General features: G+C 48.2%; 2 protein-coding genes and 1 non-coding gene across 3 annotated transcripts; 1 reads left to right on the top strand and 2 right to left on the bottom strand.

Moving 5' to 3' along the window:
- Positions 1 to 1,918: 1,918 nt before the first annotated feature.
- On the bottom strand, positions 1,919 to 3,356 carry ZG16 (zymogen granule protein 16). Its single transcript, XM_068969611.1, has 3 exons — positions 3,302 to 3,356; positions 2,986 to 3,118; positions 1,919 to 2,234 (listed from the first exon to the last, which is right to left on the bottom strand). Exons 1-3 carry the CDS (start codon positions 3,354 to 3,356, stop codon positions 1,919 to 1,921), a joined length of 504 nt encoding a protein of 167 aa, XP_068825712.1.
- Positions 3,357 to 11,771: 8,415 nt separating this feature from the next.
- On the bottom strand, positions 11,772 to 11,875 carry LOC138077271 (U6 spliceosomal RNA). The gene has a single exon (XR_011144731.1). It is a non-coding gene; the product is annotated as a U6 spliceosomal RNA (small nuclear RNA).
- Positions 11,876 to 19,987: 8,112 nt separating this feature from the next.
- On the top strand, positions 19,988 to 21,338 carry C3H16orf54 (chromosome 3 C16orf54 homolog). Its single transcript, XM_068966953.1, has 2 exons — positions 19,988 to 20,068; positions 20,682 to 21,338. The coding sequence occupies exons 1-2, from the start codon at positions 20,042 to 20,044 to the stop codon at positions 21,336 to 21,338; spliced, it is 684 nt and encodes a 227-aa protein (XP_068823054.1). The 5' UTR covers positions 19,988 to 20,041.
- Positions 21,339 to 24,112: the final 2,774 nt, after the last annotated feature.

The following is a 24,112-nucleotide window of genomic DNA, read 5'->3' as shown; positions in this document are numbered from 1 at the left end:
GCCGTGGGGCAGCTAAGCCCACATATCACAACGACTGAAGTCCATGCACTCTAGAGCCAGGGCTCTGTAACAAGAAAAGCTACCACAATGAGAAGTCCAGGAAGAACAAAGAAGACCCCGCCAAAAAATAAAATTTTTTTTTAAAGGGTGAATTTTATGGGTCTTCCCTGGCCAGCCAGTGATTAAGACTTAGTGCTTCCAATGCAGGGGGTGTGGGTTCCAACCCAGGTTGGGGAACCATGCCAATCATCCCACATGACACGGGGGCGCAGTCAAAAAGTGGGGTGAATTTTATGGGATTTATATATCAATAAAAATATAGTTGCATAATATTCCATTCCATGGACTTGAGAGAAATAAAGGCATTTTTATAAAAAACAGACTAGTCATGAGTTTGTATCATGCTAATATTTCTTTATAAAATTACATATACATGACTGTTATTTTTGTCTAATTGGGAAAAAGTGTGACCGAAATTCCCTGGGATGTGAATAAACCTATTGGGAGCAATGAGTAATCACCACCACGAGCACAAATAAACAAACAAAAAACTGTCAAAAATTTGGGACCGAGAACTAGAATTTCCAAAGCAACTATATACCCTTAAATCCTTCCTGAATATGTCCAGTCCCCCTAATGCTTCTCCCGGACTCTAAGTAGCCCCTTCAGTTCACAGAAACATGATGGACAATCTCCACCCCAACCCCACCTCCTGGAATACCCTTTTGTTTTGAGGGTAAAATTGGCAGAGTGGGCTTCCCTGGTGGCTCAGTGGTGAAGACTCCACCTGCCAATGCAGGAGATGCAGGTTTGATCCCTGGGTCGGGAAGATCCTCTGGAGAAGGAAATGGCAACCCACTCCAGTATTCTTGTCTGGGAAATCCCATGAACAGAGGAGCCAGGCGAGCTACAGTCCATGGGGTCATAAACAGTCGGATACAACTGAGTGACTAGACAGCAACAACAGTTGACAGAGTAGAAGCTGTTGAGCAGGTGATGGCTTCCGGAGGAAAGAACTGAGGTCTGAGAGAGCTGACCACGGACCCAGGACTTACGTGTGAAGGCGGAAACTAGGATGGGGTAAATAGCCAGAGTCCTTGGCAGTCACTCGGGCTAAACTTTGGGAGTCGAGTGGGTTCTGGGAAAGAACGAAGGATGGTGACCTCCAGGCACCCACAAACGGTGAGTGGGTTGAGGTCAGGAGAGTGAGGTGACAGCCTGTTGGTGGAGAGGCACTAGCTCAAGAAGACAAAGGAAGAAAGGGCTGGAGAGTGAAGCATCTGGAGTCTTGACGATAAGCCACGACTTGGCCTTAGCTTCAGCCTCCAGTTTGGGTAGACATTTGAAAAAAAGAATCAGTTCAGGCCAGAATCTTATCTCTTCTATATTTCTAAAAGTTATCTCAGCTGAAAATACTTTTGTAAAGTTTAGTTATCTGGGGCTGTGCTGGGTCTTTGCTGCTGCACTCTGACTTTCTCTAGTCGTGGCAAGCCCTGGCTACTCTCCTGCTGGGGTGCATGGGCTTGTAGGCTTCAGTGGTTGTGGCGAATGGGTTCAGTTGCTCCTCGACATGTGGGATCCTCCCAGACCAGGCATCGAACCAGTGTCTCTTGCATTGGCAGGCAGACTCTTAACCACTGGACCACTAAGGAAGACCTTATCTCCTCTTGATAAATTATGAAGAAAAGCTCAGGATTCTTTCACCTCTCTCCCTCCTCCTCCCACTCTTCCCCAGACTAACACACAACAAGTAGCCAGAAATGAGATTCACACATTCCTACCCAGAGTCAAGAGGTGCATCCCACTAGCTGTAGTCATGCCCTTTTATTGTTTGTTGTTTTTTTTTTAATTGAGACATGTGGATGATGGTTAGTGGTGAGTGGGTTCCCAAGTCCCCATTGTAGAGTTGCCGTGCAACTTAGCAGCTCTCGTAATCAGAGGGGTAGAGGTCCCAGTGGAAGCCGATGGCATCAATAAGGGAGCCAGATCGGCCACTGAAGAATCGTAGCACAGTGTTGGGGTACAGAGGAACAGCGTTGAAACTCGTGCCTTTGTCTTTCCCGAAAGACAGGAAGCGGAACTTGTCCGTCACAAAGACCAGCTTTCTCAGGTAGGTCTTGTACTTTCCCGACACCTGAACGATGGATTCCCCAGGGTAGAGAAAGATCTCGTCCAAGTCTCCCGAGGTGCCACCCACATAGTCGCTCCACACTGTGCCGTAGCGCACCTGGAGACTAGGGGTGGAGTGAGGAGGGAAAGAAGGGAGACACTGAGTAAGGTGATCAGAATTCAGGAGCTGTTGGCCTACAGGCTGAGACCTTCAGACTGGTGATGGAGATGACAGCCCTGAAGAGTGTGAGGGTTGGATGAGCCCTGGAAGGTCATACATGGAACTTCAGCTCCTCATCTTGCTGATGAACAGGCTCACAGAGGGAAAACAGCTTGCCCGGAATCACCCAGACAGTAAAAATCAGAGCTTGCCTTTGGAGTCTACATTCCCATTCGGCCCCTACTCCCTACTTGAAAGAAGAAAAGGGATTTTTTTTTTCCCCAAACATCTGAAAGGCCCCCATGAGGGGAGAGACTTGTTCATGCTGTGCCAGGCTCCAATGTCAGAAAGACACACGTTTGGGGAGAGGCATCCAGTTAGAGACGGAAGATGCCAGGCGGGATTTAAACCTCGGGTGGGGGTAAACTAGACAATGCCTAGGTCCCTCAGAGGTTAGGGTATATGAGTTACTCATGATCACACATGTGAGAGTCTTAGGGGTTTCGGCAGCACAGGTCTCAAATCCAAGTCATCTAATAACTTTTCTGTATCATGTTATCCCTGTGACTTGCTGATGTGACCCAAAGTGACTGCTGCTGCTGTTGCTAAGTCGCTTTAGTAGTGTCCGACTCTGTGCGACCCCATGTCACTGAGACCTTCCTAACTTAGTAAGATCCTAGAAGGTCGCCAAAGCACAGAATCTCGAAGACGCTTACCCTACGATGTAGTAACTGCTAACTCGGATGCGAATGGCGGTGATGGGGCCATCCAGCTGGTTTCCAGACTGGGAGAATCGTTCTCCTCCTCCACCTCCGTATTCTCCACTGTAGGAGGAGGCCCTGGGTTGAACTGGAGGGAAAGGAGGAGTTGTGGGGAGAAATCCCCTGAGAGCTCAGTTTCTCCTCATCACCCCTCTTCCTCCCACAGCTCGGTTCCCACCACGCCAAGTCAGCCTCTGAAAGCCTTGGCTGCCTGCAGCTCAGGCAGCTGTCTTCCCCTGATCTAGTCCTGGGCTTCGGGCTTCTCACTTACTCTCTGTGGCAGAGGCTGAGGCACAAAGTAGGGCGAGAAGAGCAGTGGTCCACATCCTGGGGCTGGAATGAGAAGAAAGGGAGTGAATAGTTGCCCTTATCCCCTCGGAGGCCATTTACCCAGGCTCCCCTGACCTCCAGCTGAGTCTTGGGGTTCTTGGTCCTTCAGTGCAGACCTCGTCCACTCAGTCTTCAGCTTTGAAAGAACTGCTCATAGTCTCTAGTCCTGTTCATCACAGATACTATCTTACGTGTCCTTAATCCCTCTCCGTCTCCCCTGTCTGGCTACAACCAACCCTCCTTTTCCCTCCTGACTATCTGGACTAAGCTGTGTCGACTCCTGTTCCCTCCTAGCACAAAGCAGGAAAGGAATTTTCTAAAGAAGTGAGGGACTTCCCTGGTGGTCCAGTGGTTAGTACTCTGCACTTTCACTGCAGAGAGAACAGGTTCCATCCCTGGTTAGGGAACTAAGACCTACAAGCCACATGGCAAAGCCAAAAAAAAAAAGGTGGAGGACATCTCCAAATTATAGAGATGGTTGAGTTCATCAAACCAGGAGTCTGAGAAAAGCTTAAAGGAAGTCGGGCTGGGGTAGATTGGCCCAGCTTGTGGGGCATCTGGGGCATAGTTTAAATTCCTAGGTTGGGCCTTGTCTCAAATTGGAAAGAAAGGAGCATTTTAGAGCATTTATCTGTCACTTGGAGAGTGAATACGGTAATAGAAGAGACAGCCAGCATCACCATCCAAGCAGTTCTGGTAGAGATGGGATAGCCCAAGAAGTTTGAGAAGGAGCTGGAATCAGCTCAAGATATTAGATGCCAGGTGTCTGGTCTATTTGTCATACCTCTTTCTCCGCTAACACAAATCTGGCCACGGGTGTATCCCAGGTGTCTCCAGCCCTACAGTTGAGATCCAGACATCTTTACACCTAAGACTAGCTCGGATTCAGATGCCCCGGTTAGTTGACACCCAGGTCTTTCCTGCGGCTCATAGGGAGTCTCATCTTCAGCTCAGCTTGAATTTTCCCCTAACCCAGATCCAGGAATCCCCATCACCCCCTTAGCCCATACCTGTGTCACCCCTCACCTGGCAGTTTCAAGTGCAAAATAGCTCCCCTAGAAACTTCCAGATCTTTTATACCAAGTCCAAGCCCTCCCCCTGCTGTTTATCGTGTGAACCTCACCTCCTGAGCAAACATGATCAGACTCCTAGGATCAGTTGTCAGGCAGGGTCTGGAACTTATCCTACCCCAAGGGTTACAGGTGGCAGGGTGGGGCCAACTCTGGGCCAAGGCCTAGATCTCAGGAGAGGCAGAATAAACTTGGGAAAATATCACCAACCGAAAGGCCAGCAGCTGTGGGCAGGCAGCACTGCTCATCACCTGGTGTTATCCAGGGTTCTCCCTCCCCTATGTGGTTTCTGCTGGTGTCCTTACCTGCAATCTGCCATCTCTCAGGATAAACATTGCCCTCTCCAGGCATTTGAAATATAGATTCTCTTGGAAAGGAATGACACTTCCAACACCTTATACTATTTGCTGGGCAATTTTTTTCTCTCCTCTCATATTTTATATGAAAAAATTCAAAGTGTAGAAAAGTTGTAAGAATATACAGTGAACATCCGTATGCTCACCATGTAGATTCTGTCATGGTTAATTTTTTTTTATTAAATTGAGTCAGATGAAACAAAGCTCTACTTCATTAAAAATGATTTTATTTATTTTTGTTTGGCTGTGCTGGGTCTTCGTTGCTGCACCGGCTCTTCTCTAGTTGCGAGGAGCAAGGGCCATGTTTCGTCGCAGTGTGCAGGCTTCTCACTGCAGCGACTTCTCTTGCAGGGCCCAGGCTCCAGGGTGCGAGAGCTTCAGCAGCTGCTGCAGGAGGGCTTGCTAGTCGTGGCTCGTAGGTTCTAGAACACAGACTCAGTAGTGGTGACAATGCACGGGCTTACCTGCCCTGCGACATGCAGGATCTTTCCGGATCAGGGATCGAACCCATGTCTTCTGCACTAGCAAGTGGATTCTTTACCACTAAGCCACCAGGGAAATCCTCTCATGGTTAATATTTTGTTGTACTCTCTATTTCTTCCAACCATCCATCATCAATCTGTCAGCCGCTTCACAAACTTTCTCTCTCTGAGAAGAGCGACTTGAGGCAACACCTGCAGATACCCCTCCCCGGAACAGACAGTCCGTTTAGTGGGCAGATGGGAAGCTGAGGAAGTAAAAACAGACAGGACCTGCCCTGGGGGCCGTGCTGGGCCCTCAGGACTTCTGGCACCATAGCTGAATCTGCCTGGTGCTGTAGCCCACCCAGGGCAATGACTCCCTCCTGTGGGTCCGAAACTTCCCAGAATTGGTGTCATCGATTTCTTCTCTTTGCCAGCCCTTGTCTTCTGGAACCCCTCTAGGACTGGCCCTCTCACCCACTGAGGCAACAGGCCAGAAGGACAAAGGCCAGGGAGGGACTGGAACCATTAGCCTCGGTTATTAATAACCAGGAGCCCAGCATTCAGAGGACAGGCTCACCATCTGGTGCTGAGGACCCATCCCAGGAAACAAAGGAGCCCCACCCTGGGGAGCCGGAAGTAGGGCAGGGCTCCTGGTGGGGAGATTCCGAGATCTAGGTGGGCAGTCAAGGATGAGCTGTGTGATCTCCCTTCTCCAACCTTCTGCGTGTCCAAAACAAGCACATCCTAGTGACCACTTTTATCTCATTCCAGCCATTTTGTCCTCTTATGGCTTTTGTCTTTCTTTCAATATTTATTGTTTATTTGGTTGTGCTAGGTCTTAGTCGTGGCATGTGGGATCTCTTTGCCTGAGCAGGGATTGAACCCAGGTCCCCTGCATTGGGAGTGCCAGAGGCTTAGCCACTGGACCACCAGGGAAGTCCCAGTTTCTGTCCCAGCAAGTGCAGCTTCCTTGCACTTGCCTTTCTCTCCCGATTCTCTCTCCTTCCTTTAATGTCTTGATCTTCCCCTGACATCTCCTATCCCAAGGTTTTCTCTTTATGTTCCCTCTCTCAGTGCCTTTTTCCTTCTGTTTTTCTCTTCCTTCCTTATCTCTTTGTCTCTCCCCGACTCTATCTCTAACTCTGCCCTCACCCCTCACTATCACCCATCTCTCTCTTTTTTAATAGGGGCACATCACGCAGTCTGTGAAAAAAATACTAGAACTCAAAGATGGCAGCTCAGAGAGATCTGAGGGGAACACCTTGGGAAAACTCCTCTGGGACCCTCAGAAGAATCTCTTACACTGATCATAGGTTCATTTTCATGCACCCACCCCAACAACGCTGTGATCCAGGGTCTCCTCTCTGCCTGGAGACTGGTCCCTGGGTTCTGGGACTTTAGTCTTTAGTGCCCTCTCCAGCGTGATGGAGATGCCCTTCCTCCAGTGGGAGGGGTCTCAGGGTTCATCCTCTGTCCTCCTGCAGACAAGGAAGGCCTCTGTGTAGCTGATGCAAGTACCTCCTCTAGAGCTTGCTCTGATGCTGTGCCTCAGGAGCCAGAAGGAAGAGGTGGAGGCCATGGGACACCAGGTCCCCCTCTGCTTCTACCTCATTAGCTTCCCTTTGAACTCTTTCACATTTAACCCATGTGCCAGCTGGGGGCCTACCTGTCCTGGTCTATGAGCAGTGAAAGGCACACCTGCCCTGGTCCTATAGAGCAGGAAAGTCCAAAGCCTTCCCAAGCTTTCTGCTCTCCCAGGCAACTTAAACTCTCTCACCATCTTCTTTGCCCCCTTAGCAAAGCAACTCACTCAACACATGTTTATGGAGCATCTATAGGTTGGAGGCACCACCCCAGATATTGAAGAGATACCAAGGAGGAAGAGATTCAAATCCCACCCCTAAGAGCTTCCACTCCAGTGGGCGTGTGCATGCGTGCTAAGTCGATTCAGTCGTGTCTGACTCTTTGGGACCCTATGGACCGTATACCACCAGACTCCTCTGTCTGTGGGATTTTCCAGGCAAGAATACTGGAGTGGGTTGCCATGCCCTCCTCCAGGGGATCTTCCCGACCCAGGGATCGTTCCAGCGGGGGTGAGTGGGTGTCATCAAATGAACAACAACATCACTGTAGGAGGTGTGCTATGAAGAAACCGTCAAATCAGAATGAGAACATAAAGAGGGATAGGGAGGCTGCTACTCTGGCTTGGAGGGTCCTCTGGTCTGTAACATTTGCGAAGAGACCTGACTGAAGTCATAAAGAGAAATACAGCTATTTGTGTGAAGAGTGGGCCAGGCAGAGGGAAAAATGAATACCAGAGTCCTGAGCAGGAAGCACGTGGGATGAATTTAGAAACGGTGGGGAGGGCAGAGTGGCTGGTGGTAAGTGAGGGAAGCAGGTGGGAGGCAAGGTCTGGGCAGCAGCCAGTGGGCAGAGGGTGCAGGGCGAGGGAGATGTGGTCAGCGGTTTGGATTCCTTCCGAGAGTGAGGGGAGCCCTGAAGCGTTTTGCCTTTCAAAAGCGTTCCTTGCAGGATTTCCCTGGTGTTCCAGTGGCTAAGGTTCTGAACTCTCAATGCAGGGAGCCCAGGTTTGAACCGTGATCAGGGAACTAGTTTCTACAGGCTGCAACTTAGAGTTTGCATGTTGCAACTAAAGATCTCTCATGTCTCATTGAAGATTGAAGATCTTACATCCTGCAACTAAATAAACAAACTTTTTTAATATTAAAAAATGTCTAGTGGGCAAAGGTGACTTTGCTAAGTTGCAAAAGGGGCTTCTACCCCCTACCCCACTGTTCTTCATGCCCCACACGTTGCCCCTCAGTGGCCTACAGTTGGCTCATGTTGCTCCAGCTACTTAACACGCTCTTCTCTTTCTGCCCACCCAGTACCTTCTACCCTTAGGACAGTCTGCCGTATCGCCACAACTGCAGCCACTCCGTGCGCCCTCCACCGCAGCTTCTCTCCTCAGCTCCCTTCTTCCAGGCTCTGAACTGAAATCAAGCTCCTTTCTCTGACCTCCAGCTGTGCTTCCTCCATCACTTGTTATTGTTCAGCCGCTCAGTCATGTCTGACTCTGCAACCCCATGGACTGCAGCACGCCAGGCTTCTCTGTCCTTCACCATCTCCCTGAGTTTCCTTAAACTCATGTCCACTGAGTCGGTGATGCCATCGAAACAGCTCATCCTCTGTCGTCCCCTTCTCCTCCTGCCTTCAATCTTTCCCAGCATCAGGGTCTTTTCCAATGAATTGGCTCTTCACATCAGGTGGTCAAAGTATTGGAGCTTCAGCTTCAGCATCAGTCTTTCCAATGAATATTCAGGACTGATCCCCTTTAGGATGGACTGGTTGGATCTCCTTGCAGTCCAAGGGACTCTCAACAGCCTTCTCCAACACCACAGTTCGAAAGCATCAATTCTTTGGCGCTCAGCCTTCTTTATGGTCCAACTCTGACATCCGTACATGGAAAAAGCATAGCTTTGACTATACCGACTTTTGTCAACTAAGTGACATCTCTACTTTTTAATACGCTAAGTTTGTCATAGTTCTTCCAAGGAGCAACCGTCTTTTAATTTCTTTTAATTTCCTCCATCACTAATATGGTTCTAATTTGCCTGCACTGTAATTTATCTGTTTTCGTGGACTCCTCTACTGAAACGGGAGCCCCTCCCACAGCAGGGACTATGAATCCACCTCTGAATCCCCGCTCCTGCATCTTACCTGGTCTAGAGCAGGTGTCCTCCAGAAAGGACTGTCAAATGCCTCGGCTGCAGCGAGACTCCTAGAAAGTGTACCCCCCACCCCCGTTTCTTCATGTAGCTAAGCCTTTCTTCTTGCAGGACAGGCATGTGGGTGTTCTTCAGTTTCTCATTGACAATTCTTCTGGAGAAATTCTGTATTCAGAAGAATACTGGGTGTAAAGGCAGAATTCTGTGTCAAGGTCCTCATTCAATACTTCTTAGTTGTGTACATTTAAAGAACTCACTTCATTCTGGAGAGCCTATATTTCTGCATTTATCAAATGAGAAAAAAAAATCTCCAGATCAACCCAAATCCTAAAGTACAGTGTTTCTCAAACTGTAGATCTTGACACTGGTGGGCCATGAAATCAATTTAACAGCTCAGGACCAGCATATTTTAAAAATGGAATAGAAAAGAAATGAAGAGAGTACAGCATGTAACAAAGTTAAATACTATGGGCTTTGGGGGAGATTTTTGGCCCCTCGGCTTGTGAAATCTTATTTCCCCAACCAGGGATCAAACTTGCGCCCCCCCGTAGTAAAAGCGTGGAATCTTAACCATTGGACCACCAGTGAAGTCCTTATATTGTTTTTTGAAACAGTGCAGTTAAACACTGTATATGTAGTGGGTCATGATATAAAATGTTGCTTCCTGTTATGAAATGTAGCTTAAAAAACTTGAAAAAAAAATGTTTACCTCTGTCAAAGGGTAAGGTTCCTATAGAGTTTCTTCATATAACAATGCTGTTTGTTGAAAATTGTCAGGCTAGAAGTCTAGAATTGGGACCCTCTAATGTGAACTGTGGTGTTGGAGAAGATTCTTGAGAGTCCCTTGGACTGCAAGGAGATCCAACCAGTCCATTCTAAAGGAGATCAGTCCTGGATGTTCTTTGGAAGGAATGATGCTAAAGGTGAAACTCCAGTACTTTGGCCACCTCATGAGAAGAGTTGACTCATTAGAAAAGACTCTGATGCTGGGAGGGATTGGGGGCAGGAGGAGAAGGGGACGACAGAGGATGAGATGGCTGGATGGCATCACCGACTCGAAGGACGTGAGTTTGAGTGAAGTCCAGGAGTTGGTGATGGACAGGGAGGCCTGGCGTGCTGCGATTCATGGGGTCACAGAGAGTCGGACACGACTGAGCGACTGAAGTGAACTGAACTGAATGGCAACCCACTCCAGTACTCTTGCCTGGAAAATCCCATGGATGGAGGAGCCTGGTAGGCTACAGTCCATGGGGTCGCAAACGGTCGGACATGACTGATCAACTTCACTTCACTTCAGGGCAGTAACTAGAGTGGCTCTAGAGACCCAGGTTCAGGTAGGTAAGTGTACAATGTTAATAATTTTTTTTAATTGAGATACAATTGACATATAACATTATATTAGTTTCAGGTATACAACATTATGATTCAATATGTGTATATATTACAAAATGAGTTAATCACTTTTGAAATCAGAAACCTATAGTAATGTACCAAGAATTTGTGGACAGATTGCTGTATTACAAAGAGACATGGGTTTATTTATTTATTTATTTATTTATTTATTTATTTATTTTGAGACATGGGTTTAAAGCCTGATTCCAGTTTTTGCTCTTTTCATTACCTACTGAGCCTCGGTTTCTTCCTCTGTAAATTGGAGATAATGAGATCAACTTTTGGCAATAGACCTGGCATGTGATATGTATTAAGTAAACGTATATTCTCTCCCTTGAGAATTTCACAAAATGGCCTTCCTTTTTTATCTCTTCAAAATAAAGATGGTTTAGGAGGCCATATCTTTTTCATCTGCAGTTAGCTTTATCTTAAAGCTTGGCTTAACTTGAGTTTAGATCCTAGAGATCTTGTCAAATGCATCATAAGACTGCCAAATAATTTTGTGTAAGTTGGCTTGAACAACTCAAATTAAAGTCACTTGGGAAACTGGTTTTAATTTCCTTTTATTGAGATATAATTACACAGTAACTTTTTTTAACCTCTGTTTTTGCTTTCTCTTACTGAATTGCTTTATCCACTGCAACTTTTTATTTTTCCCTTTGTTTAGTTTTTTGTTTCCTTTAATCTGTTTTGCTCCTCTTCACAAAAATAATCACTCTCCAGAACGTATAACAATATAGTATTCAAAGGGATGAAATCCCCATCCATCTGAGTTGTAAATCAGCCAGTTCTCATATATGCTGGGTAAGTTGCTACCTATGTGGGAGTCATTCCACCACAATGCCCTCCTTCTTGCTTTGTGTCAGAAAGAATCCATCTAAAAATAGGAGCAGATTTGCTTTCCTTGACACATCACATGAGGTTCAAAGAGTCATCTGCTCTCATGCGTGACGTGTTCTGCAAATGCATTAAGACAGTGAGGTGCTGTGAGGTGCTGGTGAAGAGTACAGTGTTGGCATTCAGCCACCACTTCTCAGATGGTGTGTGCCCAGGGAAAGTTACTCATTTATTTATTTTTAAACAAGAGAAAGTCAAAGTTTAATAACACGTATATATGGGAGAGAATCAGAAAAAACTGAGTAACTCACCAAAGTGGCTGCAGCCCTGCCAGCCTCATCTAAAGACAAAAGATGTTAAGGCTGGGGAAAGTCAGCTCTGGGAAGTGATAAGAAAAAAAACACACGGTAAACAAGGAGCCCAAGCCAGTCAATCTTAAAGGAAATCAACCCTGAATATTCATTGGAAGGACTGATGCTGAAGCTCCAAGTAAACAAGGGTGATTGTGATGCAGGTTTAAACATTATCTTCTCCGAAGACAAGAATTCGCAGAGAGTTGATAATAAAACTATGGAATGCTTTACAAATTTGCTTGGCATCCTTGCACAGGGGCCCTGCTAATCTCTTTTTTCCTACAATGTTAGTACCTGTGCTGCTGAAGTGAGCACCTGGGGCAAGTTATTTTACTTCTCTATGCTTCTATTTCCTCACCTAAAAAAAGGGTCATAACTGTATTCACCTCTTAGGGTTCACTCCAGAACATGGCCTGGTGCATGGTGAGTCCCAAGGAAATGTTTCTATATGAATCAAGAGTGCGCTAGTAAAACAAATGTCTCATGTTCTAAGGAGGGGCTCCATCCAGTGGAAATGAGAAAATCCTAAGATTCCTAATTATCCCTCACGTTTTAGTTATATACCTAAATCATACATTTCCAGCATTCTCTACACACGCCTTGATTTTGTTCTTTTCCTTCCCAGTTGAATACAGGGCAGACCAACTGCTCACTGCACATCCGGCTGTGAGTCATTGATTTTAGCATCCATGTGCTCGCGTGCTCAGTTGCTTCAATCATGTCCGACTCTGCGACCCTATGGACTGTAGCCCGTGAGGCTCCTCTGTCTGTGAGATTTCCTAGGCAAGAATACTGCAGTGGGTTACCATGCCCTCCCCCAGGGGATCTTCCCAACCCAGGGATAGAACCTGAGTCTCCTGCGTCTCCTGCGTCTCCTGCGTCTTCTGCGTTGCAGGCTGATTCTTTACCGCTGAGGCACTGGGGAAGCCCCGTTAACATCCACAGTACTTTAGTATGTCTCAACTTTGTCCCTCTTGTACCAAGGTCATGAGATCTTCCACATTTTCTCTAGTAGCATCAGTTTTTCATGTCCACTCATTTTGTGTAAGTGAAGGCAAAATGGTCAACTAGCCATAACTAACCAGACACATGGGCTAAAGTAGCTTGAACTTCATGTGATCAAAAACATTTACTGAGGTCACTTGGAAAATGGAACTGGAGTGTCCCACCTGGAGGGACTCACAGCCTTATGAGGGGCAAACATAAAGGAATGGATAATTGTCAGAGTGCAGTGAATGAGAACAATGGACGGGCATATGGGGATTCAGCCGAGGACAGAGAAGGAAAGGATCTCACCTGTGGCCAGGAAAGTGTGGTCACCGATGATGGGGTAGCAGAAAAGAGAGGAGCTGGCTGAGGTCCATCCAGCACAGCCACTTATCTTGGGCAAATTATTTAAAGTCTCTCTGGACCATCATTAATAAAAGAAGGATAAGATCTGCTTCATTTAAAAAAATGATACAAATGATGGCACTTCCACTGCAGAGGGCATGGGTTCAATTCCTGGTCAGGGAACTAAGATTCCAAAATTGGATGGCCAAAAGAAAAAAAAAAAGATACAAATGAACTTATTTACAAAACAGAAACAGACTCACAGATATAGAAAGCAAACTTAGGGTTGCCAAAGGGGAAAAGGTGATGGGAGATAGCTTAGGAATTTGAGATTAACAGATATACCCTATTATTATAAAATAGATCAACAACAAGGCTCTACCTATAGTACTCATACTTATCCTGCAATAACCTATAGTAGAAAAGAATCACTTTGTCATACATCTCAAACATAAATCAGCTGTACTTCAATATAAATAAATAAAGTTTTAAAGAAAAAGACCCACTTCAAAGGGTTATTATTATTACTTTGGCTGCACCAGGTCTTAGGTGCAGCACTTGGGATCTAGTTCCCTGACCAGGGATGGAACCCACGGCCCCTGCTTTGGGAATGCGGAGTCTTAGCCACTGAACCAGCAGGGAAGTCTCAAAGTATTATTTTAGAGGATTAAATGAGATAGAAAAATGAGGCACATAGAAGACAGGATTAGTTATGGCCAGGAGCAGTATCATAGGAGGAATAGATATTTGAACAGGGTAGGATGGTCAGTGGCGGGGAACTGATCACCAAACAAAGTGAGAACCTTCATCACAAGAGGACAGTATCAGGACAGATCAGGCGGCAGCCGATGATTATCCCCCCCCAGGCAAGCCATGAATGGAGCCAAGAGCAGACCATGATATTTATGATGACTAATCCTATCCTTGCTGGGGTGAGGATAAGGGGCAAAGGGGGCCAACTCCACTCTGGAAGCTGAGAATCAACAACGAAGAGAGCTGGGGCTCCTGCCAAAATCCTCAGCTTTCTTCATGGAAGAGAGGAAGAGATTATTGGCTGATGGAGGGTTGGTGGCATTGGGCAGGACCCTAGGGAAGCAGTGAAAGGTTTGGAAGAGCCACTGTCCAGAGGGGAGAGAGAGTTGCCCAGATCCGTGTTAAAGGGTGACTAGACGCACTGACTGTGATGGGTTGTGTGATTTTCTCCAATAGGACAAAGGACAGGTGGTTGTATTAGTTCAAGGGGAAAGGCTGGCAAGGGCTGGAAGGAGAGGGGTTGAAGCAATTCACAATGATCTCAGGTTTATAGAGGAAGCAGAGTGAGGTCAGGAAGGGCAAGCAGTCAGTGATGGATTTCTGAGTGTGGGCACCAGGAAATAGAAATGTCAATAAGCTGGACCAGTGGGTGGAATGGGAGAAAGGAGAGGCTCAGAGTTTGGGGAATCTGATGGTCAATGTAGAGCAATCCTTAATGGTAACAAGATTTAAGGTGGTCCCTAATGTGGAGAAGGAAATGGCAACCCACTCCAGTATTCTTGCCTGGAGAATCCCATGGATGGAGGAGCCTGGTGGGCTATAGTCCATGGGGTCGCAAAGAGTCAGAGACGACTGAGCGACTTCACTTTCACTTAATGTGAGAGGCAGATTCTTCATGGTCTTGAAAGATAAGATGAGAAGTAATGCTACATCCAGGTGGAAGAGGACCAAAGTGTTGAATGCAACTCTTTATGTAAAGTATCTAATATTATCACTGCAACAGCCCTTCAAGTTGAGGATTTGTGAAAAATGAAAATTCAGACACGAAGAAGATTGCCAAGTCCCTCAGGATTATTAAGATGGGTGGTGGTGGTTTAGTCTCTAAGTCGCGTCTGACTCTTGCGATCCCATGGACTATCCTCTGTCCATGGGATTTTCAGGGCAAGAATGCTGGAGGGGTTTGCCATTTCCTTCTCCAATTAAGATGGGAAGCTCGGGTATTTCCCTGGTGGTTCGGTGGTAAAGAACCCGCATGCTAGTGAAGGCCACTTGAAGCTGAAACCCAGAACTCTGATTGCAGTCACATTAGTTAAGAAGGAGTCTTTGGGATTCAGCCAAAATGGGTGGCATAAGCATGACAGGACGAGAGCGTGGTTGCCCTCCCCAATGCCTGCTCTCGACGCTCTTTTAGCCTGAGGCTGGTGGCCTCCACATATCGCCCAGGAGCCAGGTTCACGGAGGTCCTCCGCAACGTGGACGGGGAAGGTGTGGAGCTGTCATTGCTGGGGGAACGAGTTATGAAGAGGAGAAGTGGCTGAACCCAGCAGCTGTAAATTTGGCCACCCACTGTTCCTCAAAAAGTTACACAAAGAATTACCCTATGACTGAGAAATTCTACTCCTAGGTATATACAGAAGAGAAACTGAAAACATATGTCCACACAAAAACCTGGACCTGAATGTTTCTAGCAGCTCTACTTGTAATAGCCAGAGTGGAAACAACCCGCCCCGGAAAGGATGAACAAAAAGTGGTACAGGTATCCTCCACGTTTCTTGAAACTTCACTTTACGCCACTTCGCTTTTATGAAAGACCTACATTAGTACCTGTTTTCACTAGCCTGAAGAAATCTGAAGAGGATTTTCGTTTTTACAGTAAAAGGCGAGAGTAATACTGTGTCTCTTTTGTAGCGAATGGTTATAGAGGCAGGGCTTACCCCACGCCTGGAAGTGGCACAGTCAAGCTCCTTCCTGGAAACTACACTCAGCCTCTCAGCGTGCAGTCACCGTAGTCTTCAATTGTGTGTGAGCATCTGTGCTTCTCTCTGTTTATTTTGTGCATCCATTAGCAAGATACATCCTAAGATAATGACTTCCTTATTTTATGCCATTTCAGTTTACGAAATGCTTCGTAGGAATGCTCTACTTTCAGATAGAGGAAAAAAACCTTTAATATTCTATGCTGGAATATTCTTTATTCAGCTATAAAAAAAGGAAGGAAGCATTGATTCTTGCAATAGTATGGACAAACCTTGAAAACAATATGTGATATGAAAGAGGCAAGACACAAAAGGCCACAAATTGTATGACTGCATTTATATGAAATATTCACAACAGACAAATTCATACAGAGAGAAAGGAGATAGTGATTGCCAGAGACTGGGGGAGGAGACTATGGGGAGTGGGTAGAGGGTTTCCTCCTGGGTGATGAAATGTTCTGAAATTAGATGGCGGTGATTGCACAATTTTGTGAATACCCTAAACACCACTGAATTGTATGCTTGAAAAGGGTGAAATTTACCATATGTGAATTGTATAGCTCAATAGAAACAATGATAAATAAATAAGCTTTGACCACCCCATGCTGCTCTATGGAGACAGTGCAGCTGTGAGCAGTGAAGTGATGTTTCCGAGATCCATTTGCTATCCCTTGGGATCAGGATGGGTGAGCTGGAGGATGGATGAACTTGGATGGAGGAGTTTTCTAGAACCAGGATACAAGTGAGTTCTCCAGTTGGATCTCAGGTGACTAATGACCCATAGAGTTAGTATTCCTTTCTGATGAATGGGGCAGTGATGGCCAGGTATGTTGTAAAGGACATGAAGTTTGATGTTTTCTTAAGAGAGTCCACCTTCACCAGAATAACACTAAGTATGCTCAGGCTCAGTACACACAGGAGTTGGGGAAAGTTGTGGGAGCCTCTCCAGCCCTCCTTTCTCCTGGAAACATCTGGTGGGCTGCAATGCATCAGAAGATGTAGGTTCAGGTATTGGCCACTGAAAGCCACAGACTGGAATATATCTCATTGACTTTCTTAGGGGCACCATGGCAGAAAGATAGGACCCACAAAAGCCACCACATGGGCAGGAGCCCCACACATACTCAGCTCAACTGATTGCTCCTTTGAGATTCATCAGGTCCAGTTACCTCCAGATGGGGCTTCTGGTTAGGGCTGCAGATAACTGGTTTTGGTTTTTGTTAAATATTTATTAAACAGGTCATAGCATGCATAATCTTTTATCTTCATTGCGGCATGCAGAAGCTGGTTCCCTGACCAGGGATTGAGTTGGGGCCTCCTGCATTGGGAGCACAGAGTCTGAGCTACTGGACCACTAGGGAAGTCCCCCCCTTTTTTTTGTTTTAATATCAATGGCTGGAAACTTGATGTATTTATTTGCCGAATTGCACAGTTTACAAGGGATCTTAGTTTCCTGGCCAGGGCTCAAACCTGTGCCACTTGCAGTGGAAGCACCAACTCCTAACCACTGGACTGCCAGGGGAGTCCCCTTTTAACACCGTTTAACTGTACAGTCCAGTAGCATCAAGGGCAACAGTATTGCTGTGCACATATCCCCATCCTCAATCTGCAGAACTTTTTCATCTCCTCAGACTGAAATTCTAGACCCATTAAACACAAACTCTTCATTCCCCCTCCTCCCAGCCCCTGGCAACCACCAGGGCTCTTTCTATCTATCGAAGTTTGACTACTCTAAGGGCCTCACATGAGTGGGATCATATAGTGTTTGTCCTTTTGTGTCTGGCTTATTTCACTTGGCATAATGTTTGCAAGGTTCCTCCACGTTGTAGTATATTTATCCACTCATCCATCAATAGACATGTGAATTCATTTGAGTTATTTCTTTTAGCTATTGTGAATAATGCTGCTATGAGCATTAGTGTGAAAATGTGTTTGAGTTTCTGCTTTTAATTCTTTTCTTTTAATTTACTATTATTTTTAAAGATATTTATTTATTTGGCTGTCCCAGGTCTTAGTTGTGGCATGTGAGATCTAGTTCCCTAACCAGGGATTGAACCTGGGCCCCCTGCATTGGGAACAAAGAATCTTAGCCACCAGGAAGCCCCTGCTTTCAGTTCTTGTGCACATATGTAGACATAAAATTGCTGGACATATGGTAATTCTATATTTAATTTCTTGAGGAACCAGTTAAAAGAAAGTTAAGCCTTTCTGTAAGTGACGAAAAACAGTTAAGAATCAAAACAGCCAGCTTGATACCCTGAGAACAAGCAAACAAACAAAAACGTACCTGTTTTTTCTGGTTTTTAATACCGTTTATTCTCCTAGTGGGCTTCCCAGGTGGCTCAGTGGTAAACAATCCGCCTGCCAATGCAGGAGATGCAGGTTCAGTCCCTGGGTCTGGGAAGATTCCCTGGAGGAGGAAATGGCAACTCACTCTAGTATTCTTGCCTGGAGAATTCCGTGGACAGAGGAGCCTGGTGGGCTACAGTCCATGAAGTCACAAAAGAGTCGAACACAACTTATCGACTTAAACAACAACTCCTAGTGCTTTAATTTTTTTAAAGACAGATAATTTATAAGAAAACAGATAAAACAATTTTCAGATTTTATTTACTTGGAATTTATTTTAAAAAGAAAACCTTTTTAATGCCATGAATACGTGTAACATAAAATTTACCATCTTAATTATTTGTACATATCCAATTAAGTTCAGGTTTTATTTTAAGGTTTATAGTCTCATCCAATTCTAATCTCATTGCGTTGCACGCAGGTCATAAGGCACAGAGCCTTGGGACTCTCCTTCCTCCTACGCTCATCCCTGCCACATTTTGTGCTCCTTCTGGCCCTTCCCTCAAAACCACGAGGACAAAGCAGTCTGAGTCAGGCTGCCTTTGTGACCACCTTTTGTAATACACTAACGTTTCAACATATTTTTGGTAGCCCTTCACATTAAATGGCTGTCATTTTGCAAAATGAAATATGTGTTCCTAGGAAGTGTTGTGCTGTATACAGGTTGTTTGCCAGAGAGGGGATTTATATCTATAATCCCCCCGTCCTCCGATGGACATGAGGTGTAAGACTTAGGGCACAACATGTAACTTGTTTAGGGCTTATCTGTCCTCTGTCAGTGAGGGAGTCAAACTAGACAATCTGTGAAAGGCTCAAAGTCTAGGAACTGATGATGTTCTCCTTGACCCCCAGCGCTAAGGGAAGGGAGCCAAGATGGCAAGTGTGCACAGTCTTGGTGGTTGTTGCTCAGTTGTGTTCGACTCTTTGTGACCCCATAGACTGCAGCACGCCAGGCTTCCTTGTCCTTCACACTCTCCTGGAATTTGCTCAAACTCATGTCTATTAAATTGGAGACGCCACCCAACCATCTCATCCTCTGTCACCCCCTTCTCCTCCTGCCCTCAATCTTTCCCAGCATCAGGGTCTTCCCAATGAGTCAGCTCTTCCCGTCAGGTGGCCAAAGTACTGGAGCTTCAGCTTCAGCATCAGTCCTTCAGTGAATATTCAGGGCTGATTTCCCTTAGGATTTGACTGGTTTGATCTCCTTGCGGTCCAAGGGACTCTCAGGAGTCTTCTCCAGCAGCACAGTTCGAAAGCATCAATTCTTTGTTGCTCAGCCTTCTTTATGGTCTATGGTCTCATATCCCTACATGACTACTGGAAAAACCGTAGTTTTGAGTATACAGACATTTGTCAGCAAAATCACCTCTCTGCTTTTTAATGCACTGTTTAGGTTTGTCATAGGAGCAAGCATCTTTAATTTTCAAGGCTGCAGTCACATCCACAGTGACTTGGAGACAGGCCTAAGCACATTTTTTAACCGGGATCCTTCCCAGAAGCCTGCCATTTTTGCTACCTGAGTCTCACCTCATAGCTATTATCCAACTGAAATTGGGGCTACATGGTCTGAAGAAAAGGAGATATATGTCCATGAAAAACACGGAGAAGGTGGGGCAAGCAGGAGGGGGTGGGGGCAGATAGCAAGAGCGGGGTTGGGGGAGGGCCCAGTGGGCAGGGCAGGGCCACAGCAGCCTCCTGGGAGCAAGTAGAGGGGGCCACCTTGGTGGCCGGGATGGGCTCTGTCTCTCTTGGCTTCCGCTTACGTGTTCTGAGGTCTGGGGGCTGGCTATAGGGTGACACAGAGCTACTGCCCATTCCGGCCCCACCCCTTGCCAGGAAACGCCTCCCCGCCCACAGTGACCACATCCCCCAGCAGGTTGCCTGGGAAACGCTCCGCAGGGGCTGGGGGATCCAGGGCACAGTTGCCCAGCAACAGGTGGTGCCCTCCCTTCCGCCCTCATGTGAGGCAACTGTCCAGCACCCTCTGCTCACACAGGAAGAGCGGCTCCGACGGAGAATCAGGAGCCCGGGACTCACCGCCTAAGGTGAGGAGCACAGGAGGCCCCTGAAGATGGGGGACCAGGGGGCCCGCCAGGAGGTGAGCAGATACAAACAAGGGAGATGGGGTTGGGCAAGACTGGGCAAAGCCGGAGAGGCAGGGACGGGGGTAGAGGTGGCACCTGAGACCTGGCACAACGGCAAACCCAGGGGAGCCTGCAAGGAGCAAGACCAGCTCCAAGGAGGGCTGTGAAGGCCAAGGAGCCCCCAGGGTGCCGGAGCCGGGCCCACACACAGGGGCAGGGCTGGGATAGGTCTCACTTCCTCACCCGGCACTTCCTCTTCCAGGCAAGACCTGAGGGGGGCTGAGAGGGGAGGAGAGGAGCCCTCAGGGCCCTTTGAGTTTGATCTGAGGCACCCTGGATTCTGGGAGGAAAATACAGCTTCCAGGAAGGGCCTGGGGACTCTGAGCAGGAGGGCCTAGCTGCAGACCCTGGGGGCCTGTCTCTCTGGCCGTCTGGCTCCTTCCCACCCTTTCTGGGTCTCTGGGCTCCTCTGTCTGCATGGGTCTGTTTCTCGCCCAGATGTCCGGGAGCCCGGCTGCCCTCTGTCTCTCTCCTCCCCGTGTTCACACACCTGAGGCCCCCCTCTGTCTCTCCTGGTGGTATCAACCTCGTCTCAGGCGCTTCCTCTCCTGACCGCTGTCTCCTCAGATGCCTCCGACCCCAGAGCCGCCCTCGGGGCAGACGGAAGCCTCCTCATGGGCCCCGCTACCCTGTGGACCCTGCATCCCCATCATGGTGGCCCTGGCCACGCTGGCCGCCGTCTTCCTCCTGGCCACAGCCGTGCTGGCCGAACGCCTGTTTCGCCGCTCCCTCCGGCCAGACCCCAGCATCCGCGCACCCACCCTCGTGTGGCGCCCCGGAGGAGAGCTGTGGATCGAGCCCATAGGCACGCCCCGAGAGCGCTCTGAGGACTGGTATGGCTCGGAGGTCCCCCTGCTGACGGACCGTGCCCCAGACCTGCCAGCCCAAGGGGGCACCTTGGAGGCACGAGCGACAGCCCCACCCGCCCCCTCAGCCCCACGCTCCCCTCCCAGCAGCCTGGTCCCCCAGACCCCACCCAATGCCCCAAAGCGGAGCACCTTCTGGGGGCCCCAGGTCTGGGACGAGAGGCCCCAGGCCCCAGGCCTGGTGAGCTGGGCTGAGCCTGAACAGAGGCCAGAGGCCAGTGCATATCCCGGGAGCCCCCAGGCTCGGAGGGTGCGGCCAGGAAGCCCGGATCTTGAGTGGGGCCTGCAGCCTCGGGTCACCCTGGAGCAGATCTCAGCATTCTGGAGGCGTGAAGGCCGAAGCAGCGTGGGTTTCTGAATTCCCAGGGCCTGCCTGGAGGACTGGCCTTCCAGAGACCCTGGGGGGAGGCCCAACCTCAGAGGGATCTTAAGATCCTGAGGCTCCCAAGAACTCGAGCTGACACCTGAGGTCCCCTTGGAGGAATGCCCTTCCCAGGCCTTTTACTTGTGGATTTCGGTTCCCCTGGATCTGGGCCTGGGAGGCCTGGATGTGGACAGAGCAGGAACTCAGTGGTGTCTTTGCTTAGCTGTCGAGGGCTGTGGCACAGAGAACTGGATTTGGGGCTGTCTCTGGTGACTCAGGCAGTAAAGAATCTGCCTGTGATGTGGGAGACCCAGGTTCGATCCCTGGGTCGGAAAGAACCCCTGCAGAACGAAATGACCACCCACTCCAGCATTCTGGCCTGGGAAATCCCATGGACAGAGGAGCCTGGCGGGCTACAGTCCATGTGGTTGCCAAGGGTCTGACACAACTGAGTGGCTAACACTGCATCAGAAGCTGCCAAGATCACACTTCGGATTAAGAACTCAAGGTACCAGACAGGAAGGAAATAGCATCAACACAGCGGCTTCCTCCCTTCTTCTGCGTGTGCCTGAGATGCCGACACCGGAGTGAAGGGTCCTATAGATGCTGAAGAACAGACTGTGGTGATGACGAGTGTCAGCCACTAGCAGGAGAGACAGGAATTCAGCTTCCCAGGCCACCCCCCATCCCACCAGGAAAGCACATACAGAGAGGTCAACATCCAACAGAGCATCTTAGATACAAACTGTGGCTTTGGCCCCCAGCTGGTGACAGGAGGCCCTCTCTTGCCTGCAGTGGGACCTACAGTCTGAAAAAGGCCAGCAGGCAGCAAGTCCTCTTAAGGCGTCCCATCTTAGCCCTCTGGATCTTACCCCTCCACAAGTGGGGAGGCCCGATCCAAGGAGATCTGAGTTTGATCCAGTGCGGAAGGAACACTCTCCTGGAACAAGGCAGCTCCTAAAACAGCGTCCCTGGCCATCTTCCCTCCCAGCTTGCTAGCCAGAGCTGCCCCAAGACGGGCTTACTTATAATGCTCCACCCCACAAAAATGGAGCCCCCATATCTGTATCAGCTGACTTCCCCTTTGGGCATGGAGCCAGGAGTTGGGGGTGGGGTGGGGGCAGGCTAAGGAATTTCCACTCCCTGGGATCTGACTTCTCAAACCTCAGTCCTGAATGTTAGGATTTCTGCCATATCAGTCGACCACCTGTACTTTATATTTTTCTTTACACATGGCTTACTGTTTGCTTAATAAATTTATTTTACAAGAACTCTGTTGTATATCATTTCTGTAAATGGACAACCAAGTACCATTGGCCAGAAATAGAAGGTTAAACATGGAAATAAATACAATGTAAACAAAGATATCAAGTTCTAAATAGACTTGACTTCCTGCTGGAGGCATTGACCTAGAGATTTGCCCTTTCTTCGTTAAAAGGCTCAACAGTGTTGTTGAGTTGGTAAATCCTGACTCTTTTCGATTCCTGACTCTTTTTGGACTGTAGCACGCCAGGCTCCTCTGCCCGTGGGATTTCCCAGGTAAGAGTATTGGAAAACTCTTGCCGTTTCCCTTCTCCAGGGGTATCTTCCCAACCCACGGATCGACCCAGGGATCAATCCTGCTTTGGCAGGTGGGTTCTTTACTGCTGAGCTACCAGGGAAGCCTTGTCAGCAGTGTTAGAAAAGTGGCAGACGCTCTAGCGCCATCCTGAGACCTGCCCCCAGATGACAGCCCTGCCTGGGCAGCAGCCATCCTGTGCGACTTGAGGCTGGCCAGGAGTCCCTCCCCCAGATTCATCCACACCCAGGAAATGCTGGGGGGGTAGAGGCCGACACTCTGCTCTTCCTGCCTGGAGGGCTGGGGAGCCTCCCTTCTCACTGCTTGGATGCCAGAAGTTGGAGGAGCAGTCAGGGAATCAACACCCGCTCCTCCCCTCCCACCGGAGGCTGAGGGACCCTGCCTTCTTCTCCCACCTCACACTCATCCTGTCTGTGTTCCTCCCAGCCTGGCCCAGCGGGTGGAGGAATCAGAACTGACCCCGCCCTCAGGGAGCTCTCAGTCTCTCTAGTGGCAGGCGTGGGGGTGGAGGGAGGTGAGATAAGACCGGAAGACACCAGTGATACAAGATCAGTCCCATCTCTGTCACTCACGATTGGCTAACAGTGTCACTTCTCCTTGTCACCATCAGCTAACCAGACCCTGTTGTGGGGACTCCGCCCACGAGGTGTGAACCGAAAGCTCAGAGCTTAGATGCCTGTGCACCAAGGGCTCAGTGGAGGGACAAGGCCCCAGTGCTCCGACCTGGCTCTATCACCCACTCAGTTGGAGAAAAGTAATTTTTGTATTACTGGGCCTCACATTCTTTCTCGTGACACACTGAGAGTTGAAAGTTAAACCAATGCTCTTTAGGAGCTCTCCTTGCTGTGATGTCTAAAGATACAATAAAATGAAAGATGGACTCATACACTCACGTGTGGATGAATGTCATCTCCCTGAGGCAGAGTCCAGCTTGCTGTCCCCCAAATCTCCTTTATGTCCCCAGACCCAGAACAGGATCTAAAATATAGCAGAAGCCCAAAGAAGGGAAACGGGAATGACTGTATAGATAGATAGATTAATAGACGCATTCATTTCACTCTTTCTCTTTTTCCTTTTTTTTTTTTGGCTGTTCTCCATGGCACATGGGATCCTTGTTCCCCTACCAGGGATAAAACTCATGTCCCCTGCGTTGGAAACCTGAAGTCTTAACCACTGGACGACCAAGGAA

The sequence above is a fragment of the Capricornis sumatraensis genome, chromosome 3 (assembly GCF_032405125.1).
Source record: "Capricornis sumatraensis isolate serow.1 chromosome 3, serow.2, whole genome shotgun sequence".
In the NCBI taxonomy this organism is placed as follows: domain Eukaryota; kingdom Metazoa; phylum Chordata; class Mammalia; order Artiodactyla; family Bovidae; genus Capricornis; species Capricornis sumatraensis.
Note: the sequence above shows the minus strand (reverse complement) of the source record. Positions and strands in the feature narration are given on the sequence as shown.

Bases quoted from the DNA above. Each gene is read 5' to 3' on its own strand.
- ZG16 (XM_068969611.1), bottom strand. From the start codon at position 3,356: ATGTGGACCACTGCTCTTCTCGCCCTACTTTGTGCCTCAGCCTCTGCC. The intron at 3,119-3,301 runs GTAAGTGAGAAG...CTTTCCCTCCAG, and splicing joins CTCAGCCTCTGCCACAGAGA to TTCAACCCAGGGCCTCCTCC. The intron at 2,235-2,985 runs GTAAGCGTCTTC...CTCCACCCCTAG, and splicing joins AGCAGTTACTACATCGTAGG to TCTCCAGGTGCGCTACGGCA.
- C3H16orf54 (XM_068966953.1), top strand. From the start codon at position 20,042: ATGGGGGACCAGGGGGCCCGCCAGGAG. The intron at 20,069-20,681 runs GTGAGCAGATAC...CTGTCTCCTCAG, and splicing joins ACCAGGGGGCCCGCCAGGAG to ATGCCTCCGACCCCAGAGCC.